At 44.4% G+C, this 26,091-nt stretch overlaps 1 protein-coding gene across 1 annotated transcript in view; it reads left to right on the top strand.

The window, feature by feature from the left end:
* Nucleotides 1-26,091, top strand: part of LOC109882474 (neurexin-3b-like) — a 584,958-nt gene that overhangs the window by 149,952 nt on the left and 408,915 nt on the right. The window contains exons 7-9 of the mRNA XM_031800486.1: nucleotides 3,813-4,061; nucleotides 4,348-4,537; nucleotides 5,973-6,356. Coding sequence (XP_031656346.1) covers nucleotides 3,813-4,061; nucleotides 4,348-4,537; nucleotides 5,973-6,356 — 823 coding nt within the window. The remainder of the gene's footprint in view (nucleotides 1-3,812; nucleotides 4,062-4,347; nucleotides 4,538-5,972; nucleotides 6,357-26,091) is intronic.

The raw sequence follows: 26,091 nt of genomic DNA, 5'->3' as shown, positions 1-26,091 counted from the left end.
TAATGATCACCATTGGGTTAATGATTGGTTAATGATCAACAGAGCAGGATGGAGCGGCCGTCCCATTCATAATCTGTAGTTATTATTATACAGAACGATTGATTGTGGTGTATTAGTGTGTCCTTGAATAATGAGGGAAAGAGATGATGGTGTACAGGCCCCTGGGCCCATGACGGGCCTCTTCTCACTGTCAGACAAGGTGGGAGGGAGGGAGGAATAGATAGAAGGCAAGGTGATACTAAATAAGTCTGGTCTGGTTCATCTCAAGAGAAACAGCCCTGGTTCGTTCTACCTCAAAAAGTACAAGAAAGAGGATTTGACACCCCATCATCTCAGAATGTTCTGAAATATTTCCGTAGTTACCATTAGCGGTCCTGAAACTTGTTGTTGAAATATAATTTGATCTATGACAAATTAAGCTAATAAATTGCACCCAAATTTGCCATGTTCATTTATAGGATTCAGGTAATATTCAATAAATATAGTACCCAACATCCGATTTGAATAAACATATTCCCACCAATGAGTAAGACATGATGCATACCCCCCATCATCCCCAAAATATCAAAAGCCACCCACGGAACACAGACCCCCCCACACCCCATACCAATCCCACCCCACAACCAGTATGCAGTATCAGTACTCTACATTTGACAAGTAGTATGAAGCTGTGGCTTGGAGTATTGCTTCTCCATACTATGTAATGTATTCTCTTTGAATCTGGTGTTTTTTGTACAGAGAAATGTGTCATTGAAGTTGCTTGCACTAGTCACCATAAGTTGTAGACTCAAAAGTGGCACAACTGTCTAAAGCACTGCATCTCAGTGTGAGAGGTGTCACTGCAGTCCCTGGTTCAAATCCAGGCTGCATCACATCTGGCATTGATTGAGAGTCCCATAGGGCGGCACACAATTGTCCCAGTGTTGGCTGGAGTAGGCCGTCATTGTAAATAAGAATTTGTTCTTAAGTGACTTTTTTTTTTAAAGTAGTGTGGAAGTGCAAGTTTTGACCACTAGATGCCCCTGTTCCTGCTATTAAACCACAGTATTTTACCCATTGGGATGGTCTCTTGTGTTAATGAACATTTCCTTTGCACCTTTGGGAAGAAAACCAATATATTTGTCACATTAGGAAAGTAAATTGTGTGGTCATCCTCACAATTCAAGCTGTGTGTGGATTTTACCCATTTGGTTGTATTTGTCATTTCTTACTCATTGGTAGGAAGACGTTTGGTCCAAATCAGATTTAGTCCACAATATTTATTTTAATATTATTTGAATCCTATAAATTAAAATGGCCAATCTTGGTGCAATCAATTAATTTCTCAGAGAGAAAAATAACATTTCAACAAAATAATGTTTTTCTTTTACCTGTCTTTATTTTTTACCTGTTTCTAACTACAGAACCAATTCCAGAACAATCTGTGATGGTCAAAACAAATCAAATGTATTGGTTACATACACGTGTTTAGATGTTATTGCAGGTGTAGCCAAATGCTTGGGTCTCAAGGCTTGCTGAAATGACATGGAAAGACTCCCCTGCCATTCAGGTTCTCATCATCAATCTCTTCAGACTTTGGTCCAGCGTCAGTCACCTTGCATTATTGAAGTGTACAGGTAGTGTATAAGGAATACAGAGGGTAGTGTCTCATTCAGAAAGGTGTGATAGTATGCTACCATATCAGTAAGATAGAGAATTGGGTTCAGTTCAAGGTGCCTACAGTAGGTAGACTGGTGTTTAGGCGTGTGTACAGATGTTGAGTATTACACAAACATTTAGCCTTAGTGACACACCTGGTATACAGTACATGGACACGAATCCTCTCCTCTTCCCTCTGTCTCTCTCTCTCTCTCTCTCTGTGTCTCTGTAGTTATTCTGTCTCTCTCTCTGTGTCTCTGTAGTTATTATCTCTCTCTCTCTCTCTCTGTGTCTCTGTAGTTATTCTGTCTCTCTCTCTGTGTCTCTGTAGTTATTATCTCTCTCTCTCTCTCTCTCTCTCTCTGTGTCTCTGTAGTTATTATCTCTCTCTCTCTGTGTCTCTCTGTAGTTATTCTGTCTCTCTCTCTCTCTGTGTCTCTCTGTAGTTATTATCTCTCTCTCTCTCTCTCTCTCTGTGTGTCTCTCTGTAGTTATTATCTCTCTCACTCTGTGTGTCTCTGTAGTTATTATCTCTCTCTCTCTGTGTCTCTCTGTAGTTATTATCTCTCTCTCTCTTTGTGTCTCTGTAGTTATTCTCTCTCACTGTGTCTCTGTAGTTATTATCTCTCTCTCTCTGTGTCTCTGTAGTTATTATCTCTCTCTCTCTGTGTCTCTCTGTAGTTATTCTCTCTCTCTATCTCTGTGTCTCTCTGTGATTACTCTCTCATCTGTCACTTGTATTGTAGGGAATTAAAGTTGTGCACTATGTTGTGAATAAAAGTTGTGCACTATGTAGGGAATAGAAGTCATGCAGTATGTGTAAGGGGTGCACAACTGGTGCCAGGGAAGTCAGACGCAGGAGAGCAGAACTGTGTAATAACTGGAGCAGATTAATTATCAAATACACAAAATATGGGTACAAAATGTACACAAGCACTTGCAACAAACAATTTCACACACAGACATGGGGTGAACAAAGGGTTAAATACACGACATGTAATGAGGAAAATGTAAACCAGGTGTGTGGGAAAACAAGACAAGACAAAACAAATGGAAAATGAAAGGTGGATAGGCAATGGGTAGAAGATCCGTGACGTCGACCGCCGAATGTCGCTCGAACAAGGAGAGGAACTGACTTCGGCGGAAGTCGTGACAGTATGTTGGGAATAAAAGTTGTGCACTTTGTAGGGAATCATATTTGTACACTATGTAGGGAGTAAAAGTTGTGCACTATGTAGGGAATACAATTCATGCAGTATGTATTGAATAAGGTTCCATTTTGAATGCAGTTTTCTCATAGCACCAGTACTCTCCATGACTGTCCTAGTAATCCATAGATTTTACTACCCCAGTGTAGTCCAGTGGAGGCTGCTGAAGGCAGAACGGCTCACAATAATGGCCAGAAAAGAGCAAATGGAATGGAAACATGGAAAACATGTGTTTGATGTATTTGATACCATTCCATTAATTCCGCTCCAGCCACTAGCACTAGCCCGTCCTCCCCAATTAAAGTTCCACCAGCCTCCTGTGCTTTAGGCAGGTGTTGAATCATACAGTATGTCAGCATGTGATCTTCCTGCAGATGGACAGATTACAATTCAAAGGGATATTGGATTCATATGTTTTTCTCAAGCCTTCCAAACATGATCGACATATTATAGAAAAACCAAGATGATTTTCCAGATACTGAATTAGAAAATAAACTATAGTCTCAAAGCGTATTTAAACATTATCGTGTGGAACAATGACCGTTCCTCTCACTCCTCTCTTCAAGGTGTCGGCGTGGTGTTGCTTTTGTTCTCTCCTCTTTTTCATCTCCTACGCTCTCATTTGCCTTATTAACTTCTAGCCGCCTCTCTCTCTCTCTCTCTCTCTCTCTCTCTCTCTCTCTCTCTTCTCTCTCTCTCTCTCTCTCTCTCTCTCTCGCTCTCTCTCTCTCTCACTCTCTCTCTCACTCTCTCTCTCACTCTCTCTCTCTCTCTCTCTCTCTCTCTCTCTCTCACTCTCTCTCTCACTCTCTCTCTCTCACTCTCTCTCTCACTCTCTCTCTCACTCTCTCTCTCTCCTCTCTCTCTCTCTCTCTCTCTCTCTCTCTCTCTCTCTCTCTCTCTATCTCTCTCTCTCTCTTTCTCTCTCTCTCTCTCTCTCACTCTCTCTCTCACTCTCTCCTCCAGGTGGTCTATAAGAATAATGACATCCGTCTGGAGCTATCCCGTCTGGCTCGCATCGTAGACCCCAAGATGAAGCTCCAGGGTGAAGTGGTGTTTAAGTGTGAAAACGTACCCACCCTGGACCCAATCAACTTTGAGAGCCCTGATTCCTACCTCAGCCTGCCCAAGTGGAATACCAAGAGGGTCGGTTCCATCTCCTTCGATTTCAGGACCTCCGAACCCAACGGACTCATCCTCTTCACCCATGGCAAGGTATACAAACAACACAGCTTACCTGTTGTACTTGTCTTTCTGTCACTCAAACTCCCATTGTTTTATGATACTAGTACCAGTTCTGCATGTTGCAGCTATTTTGAAGGTTTCACTTGCAATGGTTGTGTTATGTGGTTGATTAACCTGCCTTGGATGAATGCACTGAAGTTTAAGTCTGCTGTGGGTGAGATATTCCCCCTGATAAAAGCTATTTAGCTGAAAGGTTGGTCATTGATTTGTACAGTTTATTATCTGTCAGCACCTAAAGAGGGTTCTTCATTTCCAGGCCCAGGACCGTCGCGACGCGGCAGGGAAGAAGAACTACAAGGTGGACTTCTTTGCTGTGGAGCTGCTAGATGGAGGGCTGTACCTGCTGCTGGACATGGGCTCGGGAACCATCAAGGTCAAAGCCACACAGAGTAAGGTCAACGACGGAGCCTGGCACCACGTGGACATTCAGAGGGACGGACGATCAGGTGAGGAGGGAGGAAGAGGAGGGGTGGGAGGAGGAAGAAGTGGTAAGACATTAATCATGAGGGTGATGAAGCAAAACCTTTTTCGATTCAATTTGCTGATTTGCTATTTCCTCCACAGTGTGCTTATCCTGTGTGTCCTCTGACCTTGTAAAGGTTGGACAATCAGAACAGAACACAGAGGTGTAGAGAGGAAAATTATAGTAGAGTAAAGAGGTTTGGATGTTGTTGCCTTGATCTCTCTTTATCCCTCTCACAGTCTTTGCTCTCTCTCTCCCTGTCTCTCTCACTCTGTTCTCTCTCTCTCTCAATCTCAATTAAATATAATTCAAGGGGCTCTATTGGTATGTGAAACATACAGTTGAAGTCGGAAGTTTATGTAAACCTTAGCCAAATACATTTTTCACAATTCCTGACATTTAATCCTGGTAAAAATTCCCTGTCTTAGGTCAGTTAGGATCACCACTTTATTTTAAGAATGTGAAATGTCAGAATAATAGTAGAGTGAATGATTTATTTCAGCTTTTATTTCTTTCATCACATTCCCAGTGGGTCAGAAGTTTACATACACTTAAAAGCATTGCTTTTAAATGGTTTAATTTGGGTCAAATATTTCGGGTAGCCTTCCACAAGCTTCCCACAATAAGTTGAGTGATTTTTGGCCCATTCCCCCTGACAGAGCTGATGTAACTGAGTCAGGTTTGTAGGCCTTCTTGCTCACACACGCTTTTTCAATTCTGCCCACAAATGTTCTATAGGTTTGAGGTAAGGGCTTTATGATGGCCACTCCAATACCTTGACTTTGTTGTCCTTAAGCCATTTTGCTTAAGTATGCTCGGGGTTATTGTCCATTTGGAAGACCCGTTTATGTCATCTTATCATTGATAACTCTGATGTGTAGACTTTCCACTGTAAAGTTTATGTAATCTCATCATTGATGAGAATGTCTCAGATGACAACCGAACTGACATCATATTCATTAAGTACCACCGCATATGTTCAATTGGTCGGATTACCAGAATATAGTTCATTTTCCCCCACCTTCTGATGTTCCCAGAATCTCTATGCTAACCAAGAGTTTTGCAAATGTCACATCAGTAGGGTAGAGAGAGGAAAAAGGGGGAAAGAGGTATTTATGACTGTCATAAACCTACCCCCAGGCCAACGCCAGGCCAACGCCATTACACGTGGTATATCAGACTGTATACCACGGGTATGACAAAACATGTATTTTTAATTACATTGGTAACCAGTTTATAGCAGCACTAAGGCACCTCGGGGTTTGTGGTATATGGCCAGGATAACATGGCTAAGGGCTGTATCCAGGCACTACTTGGGTTTAGGCATCACGCATAAGAACAGCCCTTAGCCGTGGTATATTGGCCATATTCCCCGCCCCTTTAATTAACCCACTTATTCTCATCTCTCCTCTTTCCAGGCATCATCTCAGTCGACAGTCGGAGGACCCCCTTCACAGCCAGCGGAGAGAATGAGATCTTAGACCTGGAGGGAGACCTCTACCTGGGTGGTCTCCCTGACAACCGGGTAGGCCTGGTGTTACCTACCGAACTGTGGACGGCCATGTTGAACTACGGCTATGTGGGCTGCATCAGGGACCTCTTCATCGACGGACGCTCCAAAAACATAAGGGCCATCTCCGAGTCTCAGAACACCACAGGCATCAGGCCCACCTGTAGTAAAGTGACAGGGAAACAGTGTGACAGTAATCACTGTAAGAACAACGGAGTCTGTAAGGAAGGGTGGAACCGCTTTATCTGCGACTGCACCGGGACTGGGTTCTGGGCCACCACGTGTGAGAGAGGTGAGTCTACTGGCTATATTTTGAAAAGTAATTGTTTTTGTACCCATATTTCATTCACCTTAGATGCTGGGTAAATGTGAAGAGTGGAGAGGAGCAGAGATAGGGGAAGGGAGGAGAGAGGAGGAAATGTGTGACTTTGGACAGCTTGTATTTATGGAGGCTTTGCTGAAATATTTAATAGGATTTTACTTTTTCGCAAAGTGGCTTTTGTGCAGGGTGCTGTTTTCTCCTGGGGGAATTGAACAGGAGCTTGGCACACACACACATACACGCACACACACAACACACACACACACACACACACACACACACACACACACACACACACACACACACACACACACACACACACACACACACACACACACACACTAACACACACACACACACACACACACACACACACACACACACACACACACACACACACACACACACACACACACACACACACACACACACACACACACACACACTCACACACACACACACACACACATGCTGGTGCCAAGGCTGGCTGGCTGGGGGTGAAAATGGTCTCCCTATGTCTGGCTTTAAGAGCCCACTGCATCAAGTTTTTATGAAGTGGAGATAGGGCCACTCTGAGCTGTTGATGGTATGTTTATGTGTGCGTGTATGTGCCAGTATGTGCGTGTGTGTGTGTGTGTGTGTGTGTGTGTGTGTGTGTGTGTGTGTGTGTGTGTGTGTGTGTGTGTGTGTGTGTGTGTGTGTGTGTGTGTGTGTGTGTGTGTGTGTGTGTGTGTGTGTGTGTCTGTCTGTCTGTCTGTGTGGGGTGATAGTGTTCCCTTGGTTTGTGTTTCTTTTCCGATTTGACCAGATAGGTTTAAGAGATGGGTTTAGGCACTTTTATAAGAACAACATTCTCGTGAAAATAAATGCTACTGGACTTAGGAATATTTATATTTTTGTGCTGGTTGTTAGAGCAGGTATATAGAGAGACTGGGAGGAGTTACAGCAGGTATAGAGAGAGACTGGGAGGAGTTACAGCAGGTATAGAGAGAGACTGGGAGGAGTTACAGCAGGTATAGAGAGAGAGACTGGGAGGAGTTACAGCAGGTATAGAGAGAGACTGGGAGGAGTTACAGCAGGTATAGAGAGAGACTGGGAGGAGTTACAGCAGGTAGAGAGAGACTGGGAGGAGTTACAGCAGGTATAGAGAGACTGGGAGGAGTTACAGCAGGTATAGAGAGAGACTGGGAGGAGTTACAGCAGGTATAGAGAGACTGGGAGGAGTTACAGCAGGTATAGAGAGAGACTGGGAGGAGTTACAGCAGGTATAGAGAGACTGGGAGGAGTTACAGCAGGTATAGAGAGACTGGGAGGAGTTACAGCAGGTATAGAGAGAGACTGGGAGGAGTTACATCAGGTATAGAGAGACTGGGAGGAGTTACAGCAGGTATAGAGAGACTGGGAGGAGTTACATCAGGTATAGAGAGAGACTGGGAGGAGTTACAGCAGGTATAGAGAGAGACTGGGAGGAGTTACAGCAGGTATAGAGAGAGACTGGGAGGAGTTACATCAGGTATAGAGAGACTGGGAGGAGTTACAGCAGGTATAGAGAGACTGGGAGGAGTTACATCAGGTATAGAGAGAGACTGGGAGGAGTTACATCAGGTATAGAGAGACTGGGAGGAGTTACATCAGGTATAGAGAGAGACTGGGAGGAGTTACATCAGGTATAGAGAGACTGGGAGGAGTTACAGCAGGTATAGAGAGAGACTGGGAGGAGTTACATCAGGTATAGAGAGAGACTGGGAGGAGTTACATCAGGTATAGAGAGAGACTGGGAGGAGTTACAGCAGGTATAGAGAGAGGCTGGGAGGAGTTACATCAGGTATAGAGAGACTGGGAGGAGTTACAGCAGGTATAGAGAGACTGGGAGGAGTTACAGCAGGTATAGAGAGAGACTGGGAGGAGTTACAGCAGGTATAGAGAGAGACTGGGAGGAGTTACAGCAGTTATAGAGAGAGACTGGGAGGAGTTACAGCAGGTATAGAGAGAGAGACTGGGAGGAGTTACAGCAGGTATAGAGAGAGACTGGGAGGAGTTACAGCAGGTATAGAGAGAGACTGGGAGGAGTTACAGCAGTTATAGAGAGAGAGACTGGGAGGAGTTACAGCAGTTATAGAGAGAGAGACTGGGAGGAGTTACAGCAGGTATAGAGAGAGAGACTGGGAGGAGTTACAGCAGGTATAGCGAGAGACTGGGAGGAGTTACAGCAGGTATAGAGAGAGAGACTGGGAGGAGTTACAGCAGGTATAGAGAGAGACTGGGAGGAGTTACAGCAGGTATAGAGAGAGACTGGGAGGAGTTACATCAGGTATAGAGAGAGACTGGGAGGAGTTACAGCAGGTATAGAGAGAGACTGGGAGGAGTTACAGCAGGTATAGAGAGAGACTGGGAGGAGTTACAGCAGGTATAGAGAGAGAGACTGGGAGGAGTTACATCAGGTATAGAGAGAGACTGGGAGGAGTTACAGCAGGTATAGAGAGAGACTGGGAGGAGTTACAGCAGGTTATAGAGAGAGAGACTGGGAGGAGTTACAGCAGGTATAGAGAGAGACTGGGAGGAGTTACATCAGGTATAGAGAGAGACTGGGAGGAGTTACAGCAGGTATAGAGAGAGAGACTGGGAGGAGTTACATCAGGTATAGAGAGAGACTGGGAGGAGTTACAGCAGGTATAGAGATAGACTGGGAGGAGTTACAGCAGGTATAGAGAGAGACTGGGAGGAGTTACATCAGGTATAGAGAGAGACTGGGAGGAGTTACAGCAGGTATAGAGAGAGGACTGGGAGGAGTTACATCAGGTATAGAGAGAGACTGGGAGGAGTTACAGCAGGTATAGCGAGAGACTGGGAGGAGTTACAGCAGGTATAGAGAGAGACTGGGAGGAGTTACAGCAGGTATAGAGAGAGACTGGGAGGAGTTACAGCAGGTATAGAGAGAGACTGGGAGGAGTTACAGCAGGTATAGAGAGAGACTGGGAGGAGTTTACAGCAGGTATAGAGAGAGACTGGGAGGAGTTACAGCAGGTATAGAGAGAGACTGGGAGGAGTTATAGCAGTTATATGGAGAGACTGGGAGGATTTACAGCAGGTATAGAGAGAGACTGGGAGGAGTTACAGCAGGTATAGAGAGAGACTGGGAGGAGTTACAGCAGGTATAGCGAGAGACTGGGAGGAGTTACAGCAGGTATAGAGAGAGAGACTGGGAGGAGTTACAGCAGGTATAGAGAGAGAGACTGGGAGGAGTTACAGCAGGTATAGAGAGAGAGACTGGGAGGAGTTACATCAGGTATAGAGAGAGACTGGGAGGAGTTACAGCAGGTATAGAGAGAGACTGGGAGGTGTTACAGCAGGTATAGAGAGAGAGACTGGGAGGAGTTACAGCAGGTATATAGAGAGAGACTGGGAGGAGTTACAGCAGGTATAGAGAGAGAGACTGGGAGGAGTTACCAGCAGGTATAGAGAGAGACTGGGAGGAGTTACAGCAGGTATAGAGAGAGAGACTGGGAGGAGTTACAGCAGGTATATAGAGAGAGACTGGGAGGAGTTACAGCAGGTATAGAGAGAGACTGGGAGGAGTTACAGCAGGTATAGAGAGAGACTGGGAGGAGTTATAGCAGGTATAGAGAGAGAGACTGGGAGGAGTTACAGCAGGTATAGAGAGAGAGACTGGGAGGAGTTACATCAGGTAGAGAGAGAGACTGGGAGGAGTTACAGCAGGTATAGAGAGAGACTGGGAGGAGTTACAGCAGGTATAGAGAGAGAGACTGGGAGGAGTTACAGCAGGTATAGAGAGAGAGACTGGGAGGAGTTACAGCAGGTATAGAGAGAGAGACTGGGAGGAGTTACAGCAGGTATAGAGAGAGACTGGGAGGAGTTACAGCAGGTATAGAGAGAGACTAGGAGGAGTTACAGCAGGTATAGAGAGAGAGACTGGGAGGAGTTACAGCAGGTATAGAGAGAGAGACTGGGAGGAGTTACAGCAGGTATAGAGAGACTGGGAGGATTTACAGCAGGTATAGAGAGAGACTGGGAGGAGTTACAGCAGGTATAGAGAGAGAGACTGGGAGGAGTTACAGCAGGTATAGAGAGAGAGACTGGGAGGAGTTACATCAGGTATAGAGAGAGACTGGGAGGAGTTACAGCAGGTATAGAGAGAGAGACTGGGAGGAGTTACAGCAGGTATAGAGAGAGAGACTGGGAGGAGTTACATCAGGTATAGAGAGAGACTGGGAGGAGTTACAGGCTGAAATCTGAGATAAATCCTTCATACTACTTGAAAGCAAGTCTAAGAAGTTGTAGATCTGTTCTGTGTGTTCTATTTCTTTGCTTCCCGTTCTTAAATATTGGTTTTGTACACCAGCTTCAAACAGCTGAAACAACAATATTTTTGTTTGTGTAAAATACATTTTGCAGCATTTTAGATAGTACTGTACAATGGTTCTCTACTCTATATTAGCTTATTTTGTCACATACACTGACAGTAGGCAAACTATTAGTTTTAGCAACCAGGAAATGACGTTGCAATTTGTGTATAGTGCAACTTTAATATAAAAAGCAGGTTTATTCTGTGGCAGACTAAATTATGTCTGTCTTATGAACAAGTGACTTCTGACATCTCTATTTCACTCTTTCTCTGCGAGAGAGGCAGAGATAGAGAGAGTTAATTTATTTTCCTCTTTTTCCTTTAACTATTTGCACATCTTTACAACACCGTATATAGACATAATAATATTTGAACGTCTTTATTCTTTTGGATCTTCTGTGAGTGTAATATTTACTGTTAATTTTTATTGTTTATTTCACTTTTGTTTGTTATTTACTTCACTTGCTTTGGCAATGTAAACATGTGTTTCCCATGCCAATAAAGCCCTTTTATTGAATTGAATTGAGAGAGAGAAGCAGAGAGGAGAGGCAATAGGCAGGCAGGCTGTCCGATCACGTTAACCTTGCCTCAGTCCTGGAGAGACAGCTATTTTTGTACCACTCCGAGGCGGATGGGGGAGGGGGGGTGTTGGGAAAGCACTTCACATAGCGCACAGCCACAGAACACACGCACACTCACGCACGCACACACACACACACACAAACACACACACACACACACACACACACACACACACACACACACACACACACACACACACACACACACACACCAGTCAGAAAGACATATCACACAAAATCTTCCCCCTTCCTCTCCTCCTCCCACCATCCCTTGTTCCTTCCTCCCTCCCCATCCTGTCCTCAATCACAATGGTAGCTGACCGGGCAGTGGGTTCTTCTGACCCCTGTAGAGAGACGGTGTTTTGATGTGTAGGGCTTGTGGGAGGGAGCAGGGATTTAACGTTAGTGGACCTGATGCTTGCGTCATCACTGTGTTACAACACACACACATATACCCTCATACAGACCGACTACGGTAGGTTGCCTGTAAAACACATCTGGCAATATGTTTTATCCCCCTAAGGTTCGTTTCCATGCCCTACACACTAATATGACCCCTCTGTACAAAGTTGAGACTCTTAGGAACATGTACATGTCCATTGTTTTGCTCTAGAACACCCACAAGCCTCACAATCCTCATCTGAATGTCCCAGGTACCATTTGAAGACAATTATGGAAGTATACAGAGACTGTTTAACGCAAAAAATATGGGGTTAAATAACATGTCAAAACAACAAACAAATGTTTCCTGATCTTTCTTATATCTCTCAGATATAGGACAGACACTTCAGAACACACTTTGTTTTGATAAAACAATTTTGACTATCTGTTAATCAATGCGTTTCTATTAGCTAATATCAGTAAGGCCCAAAACATAGTTTTAGCAAAATGTTGTATAGATTGTTTTTATACTTCAAGGGGTCTTAAAATTCTAGATCATTCTAGATGATCCTTGGTAAGATCTTTTTGTGTAGTCTTACCAGTCGGTATACTCCCCTTGTGTAGTCTTACCAGTCGGTATACTCCCCTTGTGTAGTCTTACCAGTCGGTATACTCCCCTTGTGTAGTCTTACCAGTCGGTATACTCCCCTTGTGTAGTCTTACCAGTCGGTATACTCCCCTTGTGTAGTCTTACCAGTCTGTATACTCCCCTTGTGTAGTCTTACCAGTCGGTATACTCCCCTTGTGTAGTCTTACCAGTCGGTATACTCCCCTTGTGTAGTCTTACCAGTCTGTATACTCCCCTTGTTCTAAGTTTAAAAAATGCCTTCTCTAAACCCCTCAAATAAAGCAGCTGAATTGACAACCTGTCATTCATCACAAACTATGTGAATATCTGGGTTTTCCCTCTTCACAATGCAGAAAGACTGTTTTAATCAGTGGACATCACTCATTTTTTATTACAACACACCTGTCATAATTGTTTTCTTTACTAAAGTAGAGATTTATAATTATTATTATAGATGGTATTACTCTTAAAGGGACTGCATAGGTGTAAACATACATTTTTCTTATGAAGAGATAGCAGTTGTATGGCCTGAGAAAGTAGCAGAATTGTGTAGAAAGTAGTTTCGACTGCATTTTATTGAAGGGAAACAATAACCGTCTTAAACCTTTTTGGCTACATGATGATATATTCTTATCAACTGTAAAATGAGGAATTCAACTACAAAATATTAGTCTTCTCCCATATTTTAACAATGCCCCCACCCACAAGGTGTATAAACAACAACAATAAATAAATTAAATGAGATAATAGATATAATACAAAACTCTAATTACCACAAGTAGGACAGTATGCAGGTGTGTGTGTGCATGGACTTTGCAGATGTATTTCTCACATGTGCAGCACATAGTATTTGTTTTACAGTCCTTCTTTGGGGGGCAGAATTGGGATCTCCTCCTCTTGCCTGCCCCAGCTGCAGCCTCAGATGGATCCGGATGAGATTCAGCCCCGTGAACAGCTTTCACATGTGCTGCAAAGGCTGCTGGGTGGGGAAGGCGCTCCCTTCTTTGATTGTGTGTTGTTACAAGTGCCTTTCCCAGCTGCTCCAGGAACAGCCTCCTCTTGTTCCTCTTATCAGGCATCCAGGTAGGGTTGATCTTGTTCCTCTTATCAGGCATCCAGGTAGGGTTGATCTTGTTCCTCTTATCAGGCATCCAGGTAGGGTTTATCTTGTTCCTCTTATCAGCCATCCAGGTAGGGTTGATCTTGTTCCTCTTATCAGGCATCCAGGTAGGATTGATCTTGTTCCTCTTATCAGGCATCCAGGTAGGGTTGATCTTGTTCCTCTTATCAGGCATCCAGGTAGGGTTGATCTTGTTCCTCTTATCAGGCATCCAGGTAGGGTTGATCTTGTTCCGTATCACAAAAGCATTGCATTTGGACACATCAATGATGTTATGGAAGATGACAAGGGGCCAGTGGACAGTCATCATCCTGCAGCTGTAAGTTCCAATCACCTTGTCCAGATTGTCTACGCCTCCTTTGTTGTGGTTGTAGTCCAGGATGATGGCTGTCTTCCTGTCCTCACGATCACTGATCTCAGCCGTTTGGTGCAGTGTGCTCAGGAGGACAACATTCTTGTTCCTCTTTGGGAGGTAAGAAACTAGAGTGGTGGGGGGGGGGTGAAGGCAAACGTTGATGAGAAGGCCTCTCTTCCCCCTTGTTGTGAGGAGGGCAGGGGGAAGCTCAGGCTTGTTCTTTCTAACTGTGTCAACCATGGTGATCTTCCTCTTCAGGAGCTGCTGGCTGAGTTAAAAAAAGGTGAAGAAATTGTCAGACGTGACATTGTGCCCCCTCCGTCCATCTGTCACATCAAGCACAACCCACATCCCCTGGTTCTTCCCCGGGCCTCCACTGATCGGCTTCCATGTGTAGACTTGAATCCAAACGTACCTGGATTGTGCATCACAGGCCACCCATATCTTGATGACATACTTTGCTGGCTTGCTGGGCAGATACTGCCGGAGAGGACAGCGACCTTTTGACAGAAGAGATTACTAATCTGCACTTTAGTATCAGTGTCACAGAAAACAGAGACAGTGCTTAGAATGTTTAATGCGAAAAATAAGGGTTTAATTTTCATGTCCCCAAAAAATAACAATTGTTTCCCTTTCTGATATCTCTCAGCAGATACAAGGGAGGCACTTCAGAACAACCCATCCCCCGGCTTAGACAGGGCTTAGACTCTGATTGGTTAAAGCCCAATTCATACGGTCTCATTTTTACCACATTCTTGCCGGGATAAACCCTTTTCTATCTCCAGTGCACACGCCGGCAAGGCGTGATAGTAGTCGTGGGCTGACGTGGGTGCACGTCTATGTTAATAAACCCTTTGATTATACACCAACACAAAGAAATCCATTATTCATTCATTTTAGGCAGGTCCTAAGAAATATATATAATATATATTATATAAATATAATGCGACTGAGAGAGTCTTTTCAAATGTCTACAATTGCATATTTTGAGTTGAATGATGTTACTGGTGTGTGGAGCCTATAGGCTACATGGCTGCACAGGAAATCTCTAGTTATTTTGTTCATTAAACAGACAAGACACACTTAGGCTACCCTGATCACAGTCAACACACATATATTTTATAGTAGGCTAAGAATATAATGAAATATAACAGAATAAAATACAAAATGATATTTGCAAACATGCATCATGGCAATGTTGGGAACCGCTGTCATTTACAAAAGTTACGTTTTAAAACAACTTGAGACAAGCGCATCATTTTTTGGTATCCACATTTCATCTCTTTCCTACCCTCAAGCCGCCTTGTTAGGGAGCAGACGTAGGGTCTTACATTGAGAGGAGTAGGCCTAGATTTATCATGAAACCAATAGAAAATAATGACAATCTATATTTTGAAAAGCATTTCAGTCTCGTGTTCATATTTCACATCCTCTGTGGGCTTTTGTAGTTACCTTTATGCGATCCAACAAAATAATATTCCTACCGTTGATGCAGGCTACATTATTGCTAAATACTTCTGATCAGTGATAGACGAGCAAACAAATAGATGAGCTATACCATCTCCACTTATTAGCTCTTCCAGAGTATTAACCAAATATACAGACGGAGATTCAGTGAAACAAAATCACATTGATTAAGAGAGGCTTTTGGTCGGGAGTAGGTCTAGGCTGGTAAGCGACTGCGAGTGAAATAATCCACTTGTTAACAACTATGGGATCGGTGCCTCCCCCTGCGGGACTGGTTGAGCTAACGTAGGCTAATGTGATTAGCATGACGTTCTGAGTAACAATAATATTTCCCAGGACATAGACATATCTTATATGGGCAGAAAGCTTAAATTCTTGTTCATCTAACTGCACTGTCCAATTTACAGTAGCTATTAGAGTGAAAGAATACCATGCTATTGTTTGAGGAGAGTGCACAGTTGTGAACATGAAAATATATGAATAAACCAATTAGGCACATTGTTCTGATCAGTGCTAATGAAAGAGTCAACAAGACAAGATGATCATGAGCAGCACTCAACTCAATGTAGCTAACATTTCCACAGCCTAGTTGTAACTTAACCAATATCCAAACAGAGATTCAGTGAAAAGAAAAATCTGACATGTATTTATTTATCAAGACCCCACACTTGTCTGAAAGCAGCTGGAGTAGTTGACCACACACGGCTATTGCTTCAATCAAATGTATTATAACAAGTGGATGACGTTGGTAGTTTCAGTTAGCAGCAATTTGATGCCTTCATTTGCATTATCCTACTTTATTCCGATTTTTTTGTAAGTCATTGATATTTATTCCCACAGTAATTCTCAATGGATCCATCGAGTTGTGGATAAGAAAACTATAAGCGAAGAGACGGCTGAAGTGACACGATTCGCAAAGTTTAGAACTGCCAGGACGGTAACAGCCTGGTAGTAACTGGGGCTGCTTAGCAACAATCAAGAGCTTTAGAGCGTAGTGTGTGATAATGTAGTGTGTGATAATGTAGTGCGCGATAATGTAGTGTGTGATAATGTAGTGCATGATAATGTAGCGTGTGATAATGCCGCCTCAGTGTTGCTGCTGCATTTCATAACTGGGGCTGCTTAGCAACCATCAAGAGCTTTAGAGCGTAGTGCGCGATAATGTAGTGTGTGATAATGTAGTGCGTGATAATGTAGTGTGTGATAATGTAGTGCGTGATAATGCCGCCTCAGTGTTGCTGCTGCATTTCATAACTGGGGCTGCTTAGCAACCATCAATAGCTTTAGAGCATTGGTGCGCGATAATGTAGTGTATGATAATGTAGTGCATGATAATGTAGTGCGTGATAATGTAGTGCGTGGTAATGTAATGCACGATAATGTAGTGTGTGATAATGTAGTACGTGATAATGTAGTGCGTGCTAATGCCGCCTCAGTGTTGCTGCTGCATTTCATACTAAGCCTTTGTTTACCGGCAATATCTTTCATTTATGAAGAAAAGTCTGCAAAAAGTTGGCTCGATGCTAAAGTTAGCGGAAAAACATATTGGTTGGAAAGGATTACTAGTGTCGACCGGTCTTCAAACCATACTAGTTCGGTGGGCTGTCTCCTAGCGGGCTGTTGTGGTGTGGTCTAGTAATCTTAGTCCAGCCCTCTCTTACACACTCTTACATACTCTAGATGTCTGTAGAGAGAGAGAGAGAGGGAGAGAGAGAGAGAGAGAGAGAGAGAGAGAGGGAGAGAGAGAGAGAGAGAGAGAGATAGGGAGAGAGAGAGAGAGAGAGAGAGAGAGAGAGAGAGAGAGAGAGAGAGAGAGAGAGAGAGAGAGAGAGAGAGACAGTGGGAGGAGTCTTTTGGACTGCAGATACTTTGATGGAGAGATCATTGTGTCTCACAGATGTGTGGTAGTTGGCATCTTGTTTCTTCTCTATGAGTACCCAGATTCTCCATAAGTACCCAGATTATCCATAAGTAACCAGATTCTCTATGGTACTAAAAGCCCAAGAACAGGTCACATAATAAAGAGCGGACTACACAACCCCTCTGGCTTATATACACTGTAAAGCCTTGTATTCAGTACTGCTCAAAATAAGCCCCTCAGTGAAGAATATTTAACCTGAAGCCATATTTTTACTATTTGGAACGGCAAAGAGTGAGCCTGGCGTTCACCTTCTCTTAACTGCTGTGTGTTTTGTCCTGCACCTGTGCCACGCTTGAACACATTTTACTCCTGTCTGTTTGACGTGTGTCTACAGGGTATGAGAGGGTCTCTGATCAGACGTGTGGTACTCTATCACAGAGACCAATATGGTGTGTGTGTGTGTGTGATGTTGTGTGTGATTGTGTGTTTTCTGTGTGTGTGACTGTGTTGTGTGTGTGACTGTGTGTGTCTCCTGCGTGAACATATGCATGCCTGTGTGTGTGTGTGTGTGTGTGTGTGTGTGTGTGTGTGTGTGTGTGTGTCTGTGTGTGTCTGTGTGTGCCTGTTTGCTGTCAGCCATTGTGTGTATGTGCGGGTTAGTGTGTTTGTGTGTATATGTTTGCCCACTGTGTGTGTTTGTGTGTGTGTGTCAGCCAGTGTGTGTATCTCTGCTGCCAAGGTGTGTGTGTGTCAGAGCTGCAGCTCCATCCAGGCAGGTGCGTGCTCCCCAGGCCCTGGCCCAGACAGGTCTCCTCTCGACAGGGCTGTGACCTGGGGCAGTGACCCGCCAACCCTCCATGTCTGCATTTGAATGGGGCTGCTCTGGGTCTGTGCTGCCACTAGACAGAGGTAAGGACTTGTTAGACTGCAGAGGACAGACTGTGAATATAGGGTTGTTATTTTCTGGGGCTTTTCTGCCTCTCTAGACAGGTAGAATATTGTCTACATAGTCTTTAACTAGGGTTACTGTTATGATCGAAATGTTGTTGTGTGATTTTGCTGTTACAATACCCCCATGTGTGTTTTGTGTTTGTACTAAGGCATAAGCAGGAGGTTTTAAAACGTATGGTCTTCCAGAGTTGATAGGACTGGGTTTGTTTTATAACTTTGAAAAGAGAAAAGGAGAGAAGGGAAGGAGAGAGGATGGAGAGGGAGAGGAGAGGAGAGAGGATGGAGAGGGGGAGGAGAGGAGAGAGGATGGAGAGGGGGAGGAAAGGAGAGAGGATGGAGAGGGGGAGGAGAGGAGAGAGGATGGAGAGGCGGAGGAGAGATGATGGAGAGGGGGAGGAGAGGAGAGAGGATGGAGAGGGGGAGGAGAGGAGAGAGGATGGAGAGGGGGAGGAAAGGAGAGAGGATGGAGAGGGGGAGGAGAGGAGAGAGGATGGAGAGGGGGAGGAAAGGAGAGAGGATGGAGAGGGGGAGGAGAGATGATGGAGAGGGGGAGGAGAGGAGAGATGATGGAGAGGGGGAGGAGAGGAGAGAGGATGTAGTGGGGGAGGAGAGGAGAGAGGATGGAGAGGGGGAGGAGAGAGGATGTAGAGCGGGAGGAGAGGAGAGATGATGGAGAGGGTGAGGAGAGGAGAGAGGATGGAGAGGGGATGAGAGGAGAGATGATGGAGAGGGGGAGGAGAGGAGAGAGGATGGAGAGGGGGAGGAGAGGAGAGATGATGGAGAGGGGGAGGAGAGGAGAGATGATGGAGATGGGGAGGAGAGGAGAGATGATGAGAGGGGGAGGAGAGGAGAAGGGATAGAGATGGGGAGGAGAGGAGAGATGATGGAGAGGGGGAGGAGAGGAGAGATGATGGAGAGGGGGGAGGAGAGGAGAGATGATGGAGAGGGGGAGGAGAGGAGAGATGATGAGAGGGGAGGAGAGGTGAAGGGATAGAGAGGTGGAGGTGAAGATATTGTTTCTCTGTAATACTACGAGCCACGGAGCAGTTTTATGAAGTTGGTTTTAGCTGGTCCAGATTGGTTCCCAATCTCCCGAACTCATAACTACCTACCAAGAAGCCATTTTAGGCTATCAGTCAAGTTAGAGTAGCTAGATTGTCTAACTACAGGTAATTTCCTAATTATAGGAAACATAAGGTGTCATAATAGGGTGTTTGGCCGCCATGAGCCAGAACAACGTCAATTCACCTTAGATTCTACAAGTTTCTGGAAGTTTATTGGAGGGATGCGACACCGATCTTCCACCAGAAATGTTGTTCAAAGTGGTGGTTGACAACGCTGTCCTCGTATTTCCCAGTCATTTTCAATTGGGTGACTGAGACATATATACTGAATATATACCTGTAAACTGAATAAGACTCACATTCCTTTCAATCTATTGCCCAGATTTGATCAGAGAAGCAGATAAGCATATTAAGTTTGTTTAAAAAGAGAACCATCAGTCAGGAGGACACAGACAGCTCAAGGGGTCTGCTTAAATAAGCAGTGAACTAGATTATTGTTATTTTTACATAGTAGTAAGCATGCTGATTATGGCTCTAATTGGCAGGAAACTGCTGTTTCAGGTGTTTTATAAGTACATGGGGACTAACCCCTCAGGACCAGCCGTGAAGATGGCTGACCAGATGGCTGACCAGATGGCTGACCAGATGGCTGACCAGCCATCTTCACGTACTTTGTGCCCCGTCAGATTTTTCAAATCAAATCAATGTTTATTTGTCACTTACAATGAAATAAAAACAACAGTTAGAAGACATTGAAAAACAGTAGCGAGGCTATATACAGTAGTGAGGTTATATACAGTAGTGAGGTTATATACAGTAGTGAGGTTATATACAGTAGTGAGGCTATATACAGTAGTGAGGTTATATACAGTAGTGAGGCTATATACAGTAGTGAGGTTATATACAGTAGTGAGGTTATATACAGTAGTGAGATAATATACAGTAGTGAGGTTATATACAGTAGTGAGGTTATATACAGTAGTGAGGCTATATACAGTAGTGAGGCTATATACAGTAGTGAGGTTATATACAGTAGTGAGGTTATATACAGTAGTGAGGCTATATACAGTAGTGAGGTTATATACAGTAGTGAGGCTATATACAGTAGTGAGGTTATATACAGTAGCGAGGCTATGTACAGTAGTGAGGTTATAAACAGTAGTGAGGTTATATACAGTAGTGAGGTTATAAACAGTAGTGAGGTTATATACAGTAGTGAGGTTATAAACAGTAGTGAGGTTATAAACAGTAGCGAGGCTATATACAGTAGCGAGGCTATGTACAGTAGTGAGGTTATAAACAGTAGTGAGGTTATAAACAGTAGTGAGGTTATAAACAGTAGTGAGGCTATAAACAGTAGCGAGGCTATATACAGTAGTGAGGTTATATACAGTAGTGAGGCTATATACAGTAGTGAGGTTATAAACAGTAGTGAGGCTATAAACAGTAGCGAGGCTATATACAGTAGTGAGGTTATAAACAGTAGTGAGGTTATAAACAGTAGTGAGGCTATAAACAGTAGCGCGGCTATATACAGTAGTGAGGTTATATACAGTAGCGAGGCTATATACAGTAGTGAGGTTATAAACAGTAGCGAGGCTATATACAGTAGTGAGGTTATAAACAGTAGCGAGGCTATATACAGTAGTGAGGTTATATACAGTAGCGAGGCTATATACAGTAGTGAGGTTATAAACAGTAGTGAGGTTATAAACAGTAGTGAGGCTATATACAGTAGTGAGGTTATAAACAGTAGCGAGGCTATATACAGTAGTGAGGTTATATACAGTAGCGAGGCTATATACAGTAGTGAGGTTATAAACAGTAGTGAGGTTATAAACAGTAGCGAGGCTATATACAGTAGTGAGGTTATAAACAGTAGTGAGGCTATAAACAGTAGCGAGGCTATATACAGTAGTGAGGTTATAAACAGTAGTGAGGCTATAAACAGTAGCGAGGCTATATACAGTAGTGAGGTTATAAACAGTAGTGAGGCTATAAACAGTAGCGAGGCTATATACAGTAGCGAGGCTATATACAGTAGTGAGGCTATATACAGTAGTGAGGCTATATACAGTAGTGAGGTTATAAAAGTAACAAGGCATTCCGATCTGTGTCCCCTGTACCTGCATTTCTTCATCTTGCTAAAACGGGGAAGTTGGCCCTGTCGTTTGTTTCGAGAATGTCCTGTGCGTCTTGCTTGTTGAAGAAAAAATCTTAGTCTAATCCGAGGTGAGGGATCGCTGTCCTGATATCCAGAAGCTCTTAGTCTAATCCGAGGTGAGGGATCGCTGTCCTGATATCCAGAAGCTCTTAGTCTAATCCGAGGTGAGGGATCGCTGTCCTGATATCCAGAAGATCTTAGTCTAATCCGAGGTGAGGGTTTCGCTGTCCTGATATCCAGAAGCTCTTTGTCTAATCCGAGGTGAGGGATCGCTGTCCTGATATCCAGAAGCTCTTAGTCTAATCCGAGGTGAGGGATCGCTGTCCTGATATCCAGAAGATCTTAGTCTAATCCGAGGTGAGGGATCGCTGTCCTGATATCCAGAAGCTCTTAGTCTAATCCGAGGTGAGGGATCGCTGTCCTGATATCCAGAAGATCTTAGTCTAATCCGAGGTGAGGGATCGCTGTCCTGATATCCAGAAGCTCTTAGTCTAATCCGAGGTGAGGGATCGCTGTCCTGATATCCAGAAGCTCTTAGTCTAATCCGAGGTGAGGGATCGCTGTCCTGATATCCAGAAGCTCTTAGTCTAATCCGAGGTGAGGGATCGCTGTCCTGATATCCAGAAGATCTTAGTCTAATCCGAGGTGAGGGATCGCTGTCCTGATATCCAGAAGCTCTTAGTCTAATCCGAGGTGAGGGATCGCTGTCCTGATATCCAGAAGCTCTTAGTCTATATCCGAGGTGAGGGATCGCTGTCCTGATATCCAGAAGATCTTAGTCTAATCCGAGGTGAGGGATCGCTGTCCTGATATCCAGAAGCTCTTAGTCTAATCGGAGGTGAGGGATCGCTGTCCTGATATCCAGAAGCTCTTAGTCTAATCCGAGGTGAGGGATCGCTGTCCTGATATCCAGAAGATATTTTTTGCCATAATATTCGGATCCAGAAACATTATGTACAAAATAAATTACAAATAACGCGAAAAAAACACATAATAACACAATTGGTTGGGCGCCAGTAAAACTGCTGACATTTGGTAGGAGATGGTAGGAGAGGAGAGGAGAGGAGAGGAGAGGAGAGGAGAGGAGAGGAGAGGAGAGGAGAGGAGAGGAGAGGAGAGGAGAGGAGAGGAGAGATGACGAGGTGCGTTTAGTTCTGGGTGTTGTATCTGTTTTATATCGGTCATTTGAGAAGAGAAGGGGAAGGAGAGGCAGACGGAGAGAGGGAGGCTGGTTTGAGAAGAGAAGGGGAAGGAGAGGCAGAGGGAGAGAGGGAGGCTGGTTTGAGAAGAGAAGAAGAAGGGGGAGGCAGAGGGAGAGAGGGAGGCTGGTTTGAGAAGAGAAGAAGAAGGGGGAGGCAGAGGGAGAGAGGGAGGCTGGTTTGAGAAGAGAAGAAGAAGGGGGAGTCAGATGGAGAGAGGGAGGCTGGTTTGAGAAGAGAAGAAGAAGGGGGAGGCAGAGGGAGAGAGGGAGGCTGGTTTGAGAAGAGAATGAGAAGGGGGAGGCAGAGGGAGAGAGGGAGGCTGGTTTGAGAAGAGAAGAAGAAGGGGGCTGGAGTTTATGGCTTGGTGTTGTGTTGCTGACAAACAGGAGCTTTACTACCTACTGAGCAGTGCTGGTGTTATATTAGCCTCATTAATCAGGTAAATAGCCCTTTAATGAAGTGAGTGTTGCAGAGGAGGAGGCTGCCAGATCCCACTGAGACTCTCCTCTTTCTGCCTCTCTCATTTTCACTTTCATTTCTCTCCTCTTTCTGGCTCTTCCTGTCTGTCCTCTCTGTGAGTCCATCTCTCTCTCTACGTGTGTCTCCGTCTCTCTCTCTCTACACTGAGATGTGTTGGATTTTTCCATAGTCTCTCTAACAAGGCCCAGATCAGGCATTAGGCATTAGTCCCAGCCCAGTGGAGAATCAGTTGGAGATACAATATATACACAGAAGTATGTGGACACCCTTTGAAATGAGTGCATTTCGCTATTTCAACCACACCTGTTGCTGACAGGTATATAAAATCGAGCTCAGTGATTTTCAACAAGACACTGTCATAGGATATCACCTTTCCAACAAGCCAGTTCATCAAATGCCCTTCTGCCCTGCTAGAGCTGCCCCTGTGTCCTGCTAGAGCTGCCCCTGTGACCTGTTAGAGCTGCCCCTGTGTCCTGCTAGAGCTGCCCCTGTGTCCTGCTAGAGCTGCCCCTGTGTCCTGCTAGAGCTGCCCCTGTGTCCTGCTAGAGCTGCCCCTGTGTCCTGCTAGAGCTGCCCCTGTGACCTGCTAGAGCTGCCCCTGTGACCTGCTAGAGCTGCCCCTGTGACCTGCTAGAGCTGCCCCTGTGACCTGCTAGAGCTGCCCCTGTGACCTGCTAGAGCTGCCCCTGTGTCCTGCTAGAGCTGGCCCTGTGTCCTGCTAGAGCTGCCCCGGTCAACTGTAAGTACTGTTATTATAAAGTGGAAAAGCCTAGGAGCAACAACGGCTCTGCTGCGAAGTAGAAGGCCATGTAAGTTCACAGAACGAGACTGGCCAGTGTTGAAGCTCGTAGCACATAACAATTGTCTGTCCTCAGTTTCAACACTCACTAACGAGTTCCAAACTGCCTCTGGAAGCAACTTCAGTTCAAAAACTGTTCATCTGGAGCTTCATGAAATGGGTTTCCATGGCTCGGCAGCCACAGACAAACCTAAGGTCAACATGCACAATGCCAAGCGTTGGTTGGAGTGGTGTAAAGCTCATCACCATTGGACATGCGCCATTCAAATCTGGGTTTGGCGGATGCCAGAAGAGCCCGACCTGCCCCATAGTGTCTGGGGCTGTTTTTTGTGGTTCAGGCTAGACCCAGGGAAATCTTAAAAGCGAGGTCTATACAGAAATGGTTTGTCGAGATCAGTGTGGAAGAACTTGCCTGGCCTGCAAAGAGCCCTGACCTCATCCCCATCGAACACCTTTGGGATGAATTGGAACTCTGACTGCGAGCCAGGCCTAATCGCCCAACTTCAGTTCCAGACCTCACTAACGCTCTTCTGGCTGAATGGAACAAGTCCCTGCAGCAATGTTCCAACATCTAGTGGAAAGCCTTCCCAGAAGAGAAGAGGCTGTTATAGCAGCAAATGGGGGACCAATTCCATATTAATTCCCACAATTTTGGAATCATATGTTATACGAGCAGGTGTCCACATACTTCTGGTCATGCTGTTGTAATATTTATCATATACACTACCGTGTATAATAAGTTTGTGGTCACTTAGAAATGTCCTTACTTAGAAATATCATATTTTTTTGTCCATTAAAATAGCATCAAAGTGATCAGAAATACTGTGTAGACATTGTTAATGTTGTAAATGACTATTGTATCTGGAAAAACGGCCAATTCTTTTTTATGGAATATCTACATAGGCGTACAGAGGTCCATTATCAGCAAACATCACTCCTGTGTTCCAATGGCACGTTGTGTTAGCTAATCCAGCTGAAAACTGTTGTCCTGATTAAAGAAGCAATAAAACTGGCATTCTTTAGACTAGTTGAGTATCTGGAGCATCAGCATTTGGGATGCTGGCCTTCTAGGCAGAGTTCCTCTGTCCAGTGTCTGTGTTCTTTTCCCCATCTTAATCTTTTATTTTTATTGGCCAGTCTGAGATATGACTTTTTCTTAGCAAGTCTGCCTAGAAGGCCAGCATCCCGGAGTTGCCTCTTCACTGTTGAGACTGGACAGAGGAACTCTGCCTAGAAGGCCAGCATCCCGGAGTTGCCTCTTCACTGTTGAGACTGGACAGAGGAACTCTGCCTAGAAGGCCAGCATCCCGGAGTTGCCTCTTCACTCCACAAGAAAAGTTCAACCAGTGAAGAACAAACACCATTGTAAAGACAACCTATATTTATCTTTACTTATTCTCCCTTTTGTACAGTAACTATTTGCACATCATTACAACACTGTATATAGACATAATATGACATTTGAAATGTCTTTATTCTTTTGGAACATTTTTGAGGTGTAATATTCACTGTTCATTTTTGAGGTGTAATATTCACTGTTCATTTTTGACTATTTATTTCACTTTTGTTTATCTCCTTCACTTGCTTTGGCAATGTGAACATGTGTTTCCCATGCCAATGAAGCCTCTTCAATGACATTTGAGAGAGAGAGAGAGAGAGAGAGATACAGAGAGAGAGAGAGAGAGATACAGAGAGAGAGAGAGAGAGAGCGTATATCTCACCAGCGCAGGTCAGGAACAATAAAGAGAAATAACAATGAATCTAAGATGCTTTAGTTACCCTGCTAGTTGTTATCTTCCAATCAAATATCAGACCTACAGGATGTTAAACCTTTGCTTCACCAACATGTGACAAGATGGTGTTGGTGAGATAATGCAGCATTCTCACGACATCACAAAGGAAATTGTTGCATACAGTTGATAAGAGTCACTTCGGGGGCTGCGCTGCCCTACACTAGCTTGATATTGGAACAATCTTTAATAATTGATATGATCTTTTTACTCATTGATGCACACTACGGGTTGGGTCAGAATGGTACTGTGGAAATAGTAGGTCATCTCAGTTACATTTTGAAGCTAGGATTGTTTAAGTAGGTCTAGTCCCTTATTTTTTTTTTACCTTAATTGAAATAGGCAAGTCAGTTAAGAACAAATTCTTATTTACAATGACGGCCAACCCCGGCCAACCCGGACGATGCTGGGCCAATTGTGCGCCGCTCTATGGGACTACCAATCACGGCCGGATGTGATACAGCCTAGATACGAACCAGAGACTGTAGTGACGCCTCTT

This window comes from Oncorhynchus kisutch, linkage group LG21, assembly GCF_002021735.2.
Source record: "Oncorhynchus kisutch isolate 150728-3 linkage group LG21, Okis_V2, whole genome shotgun sequence".
In the NCBI taxonomy this organism is placed as follows: Eukaryota; Metazoa; Chordata; class Actinopteri; order Salmoniformes; family Salmonidae; genus Oncorhynchus; species Oncorhynchus kisutch.
The sequence above is the reverse complement of the archived record's forward strand: the minus strand, read 5'-3'. Positions and strand labels throughout refer to the sequence as shown.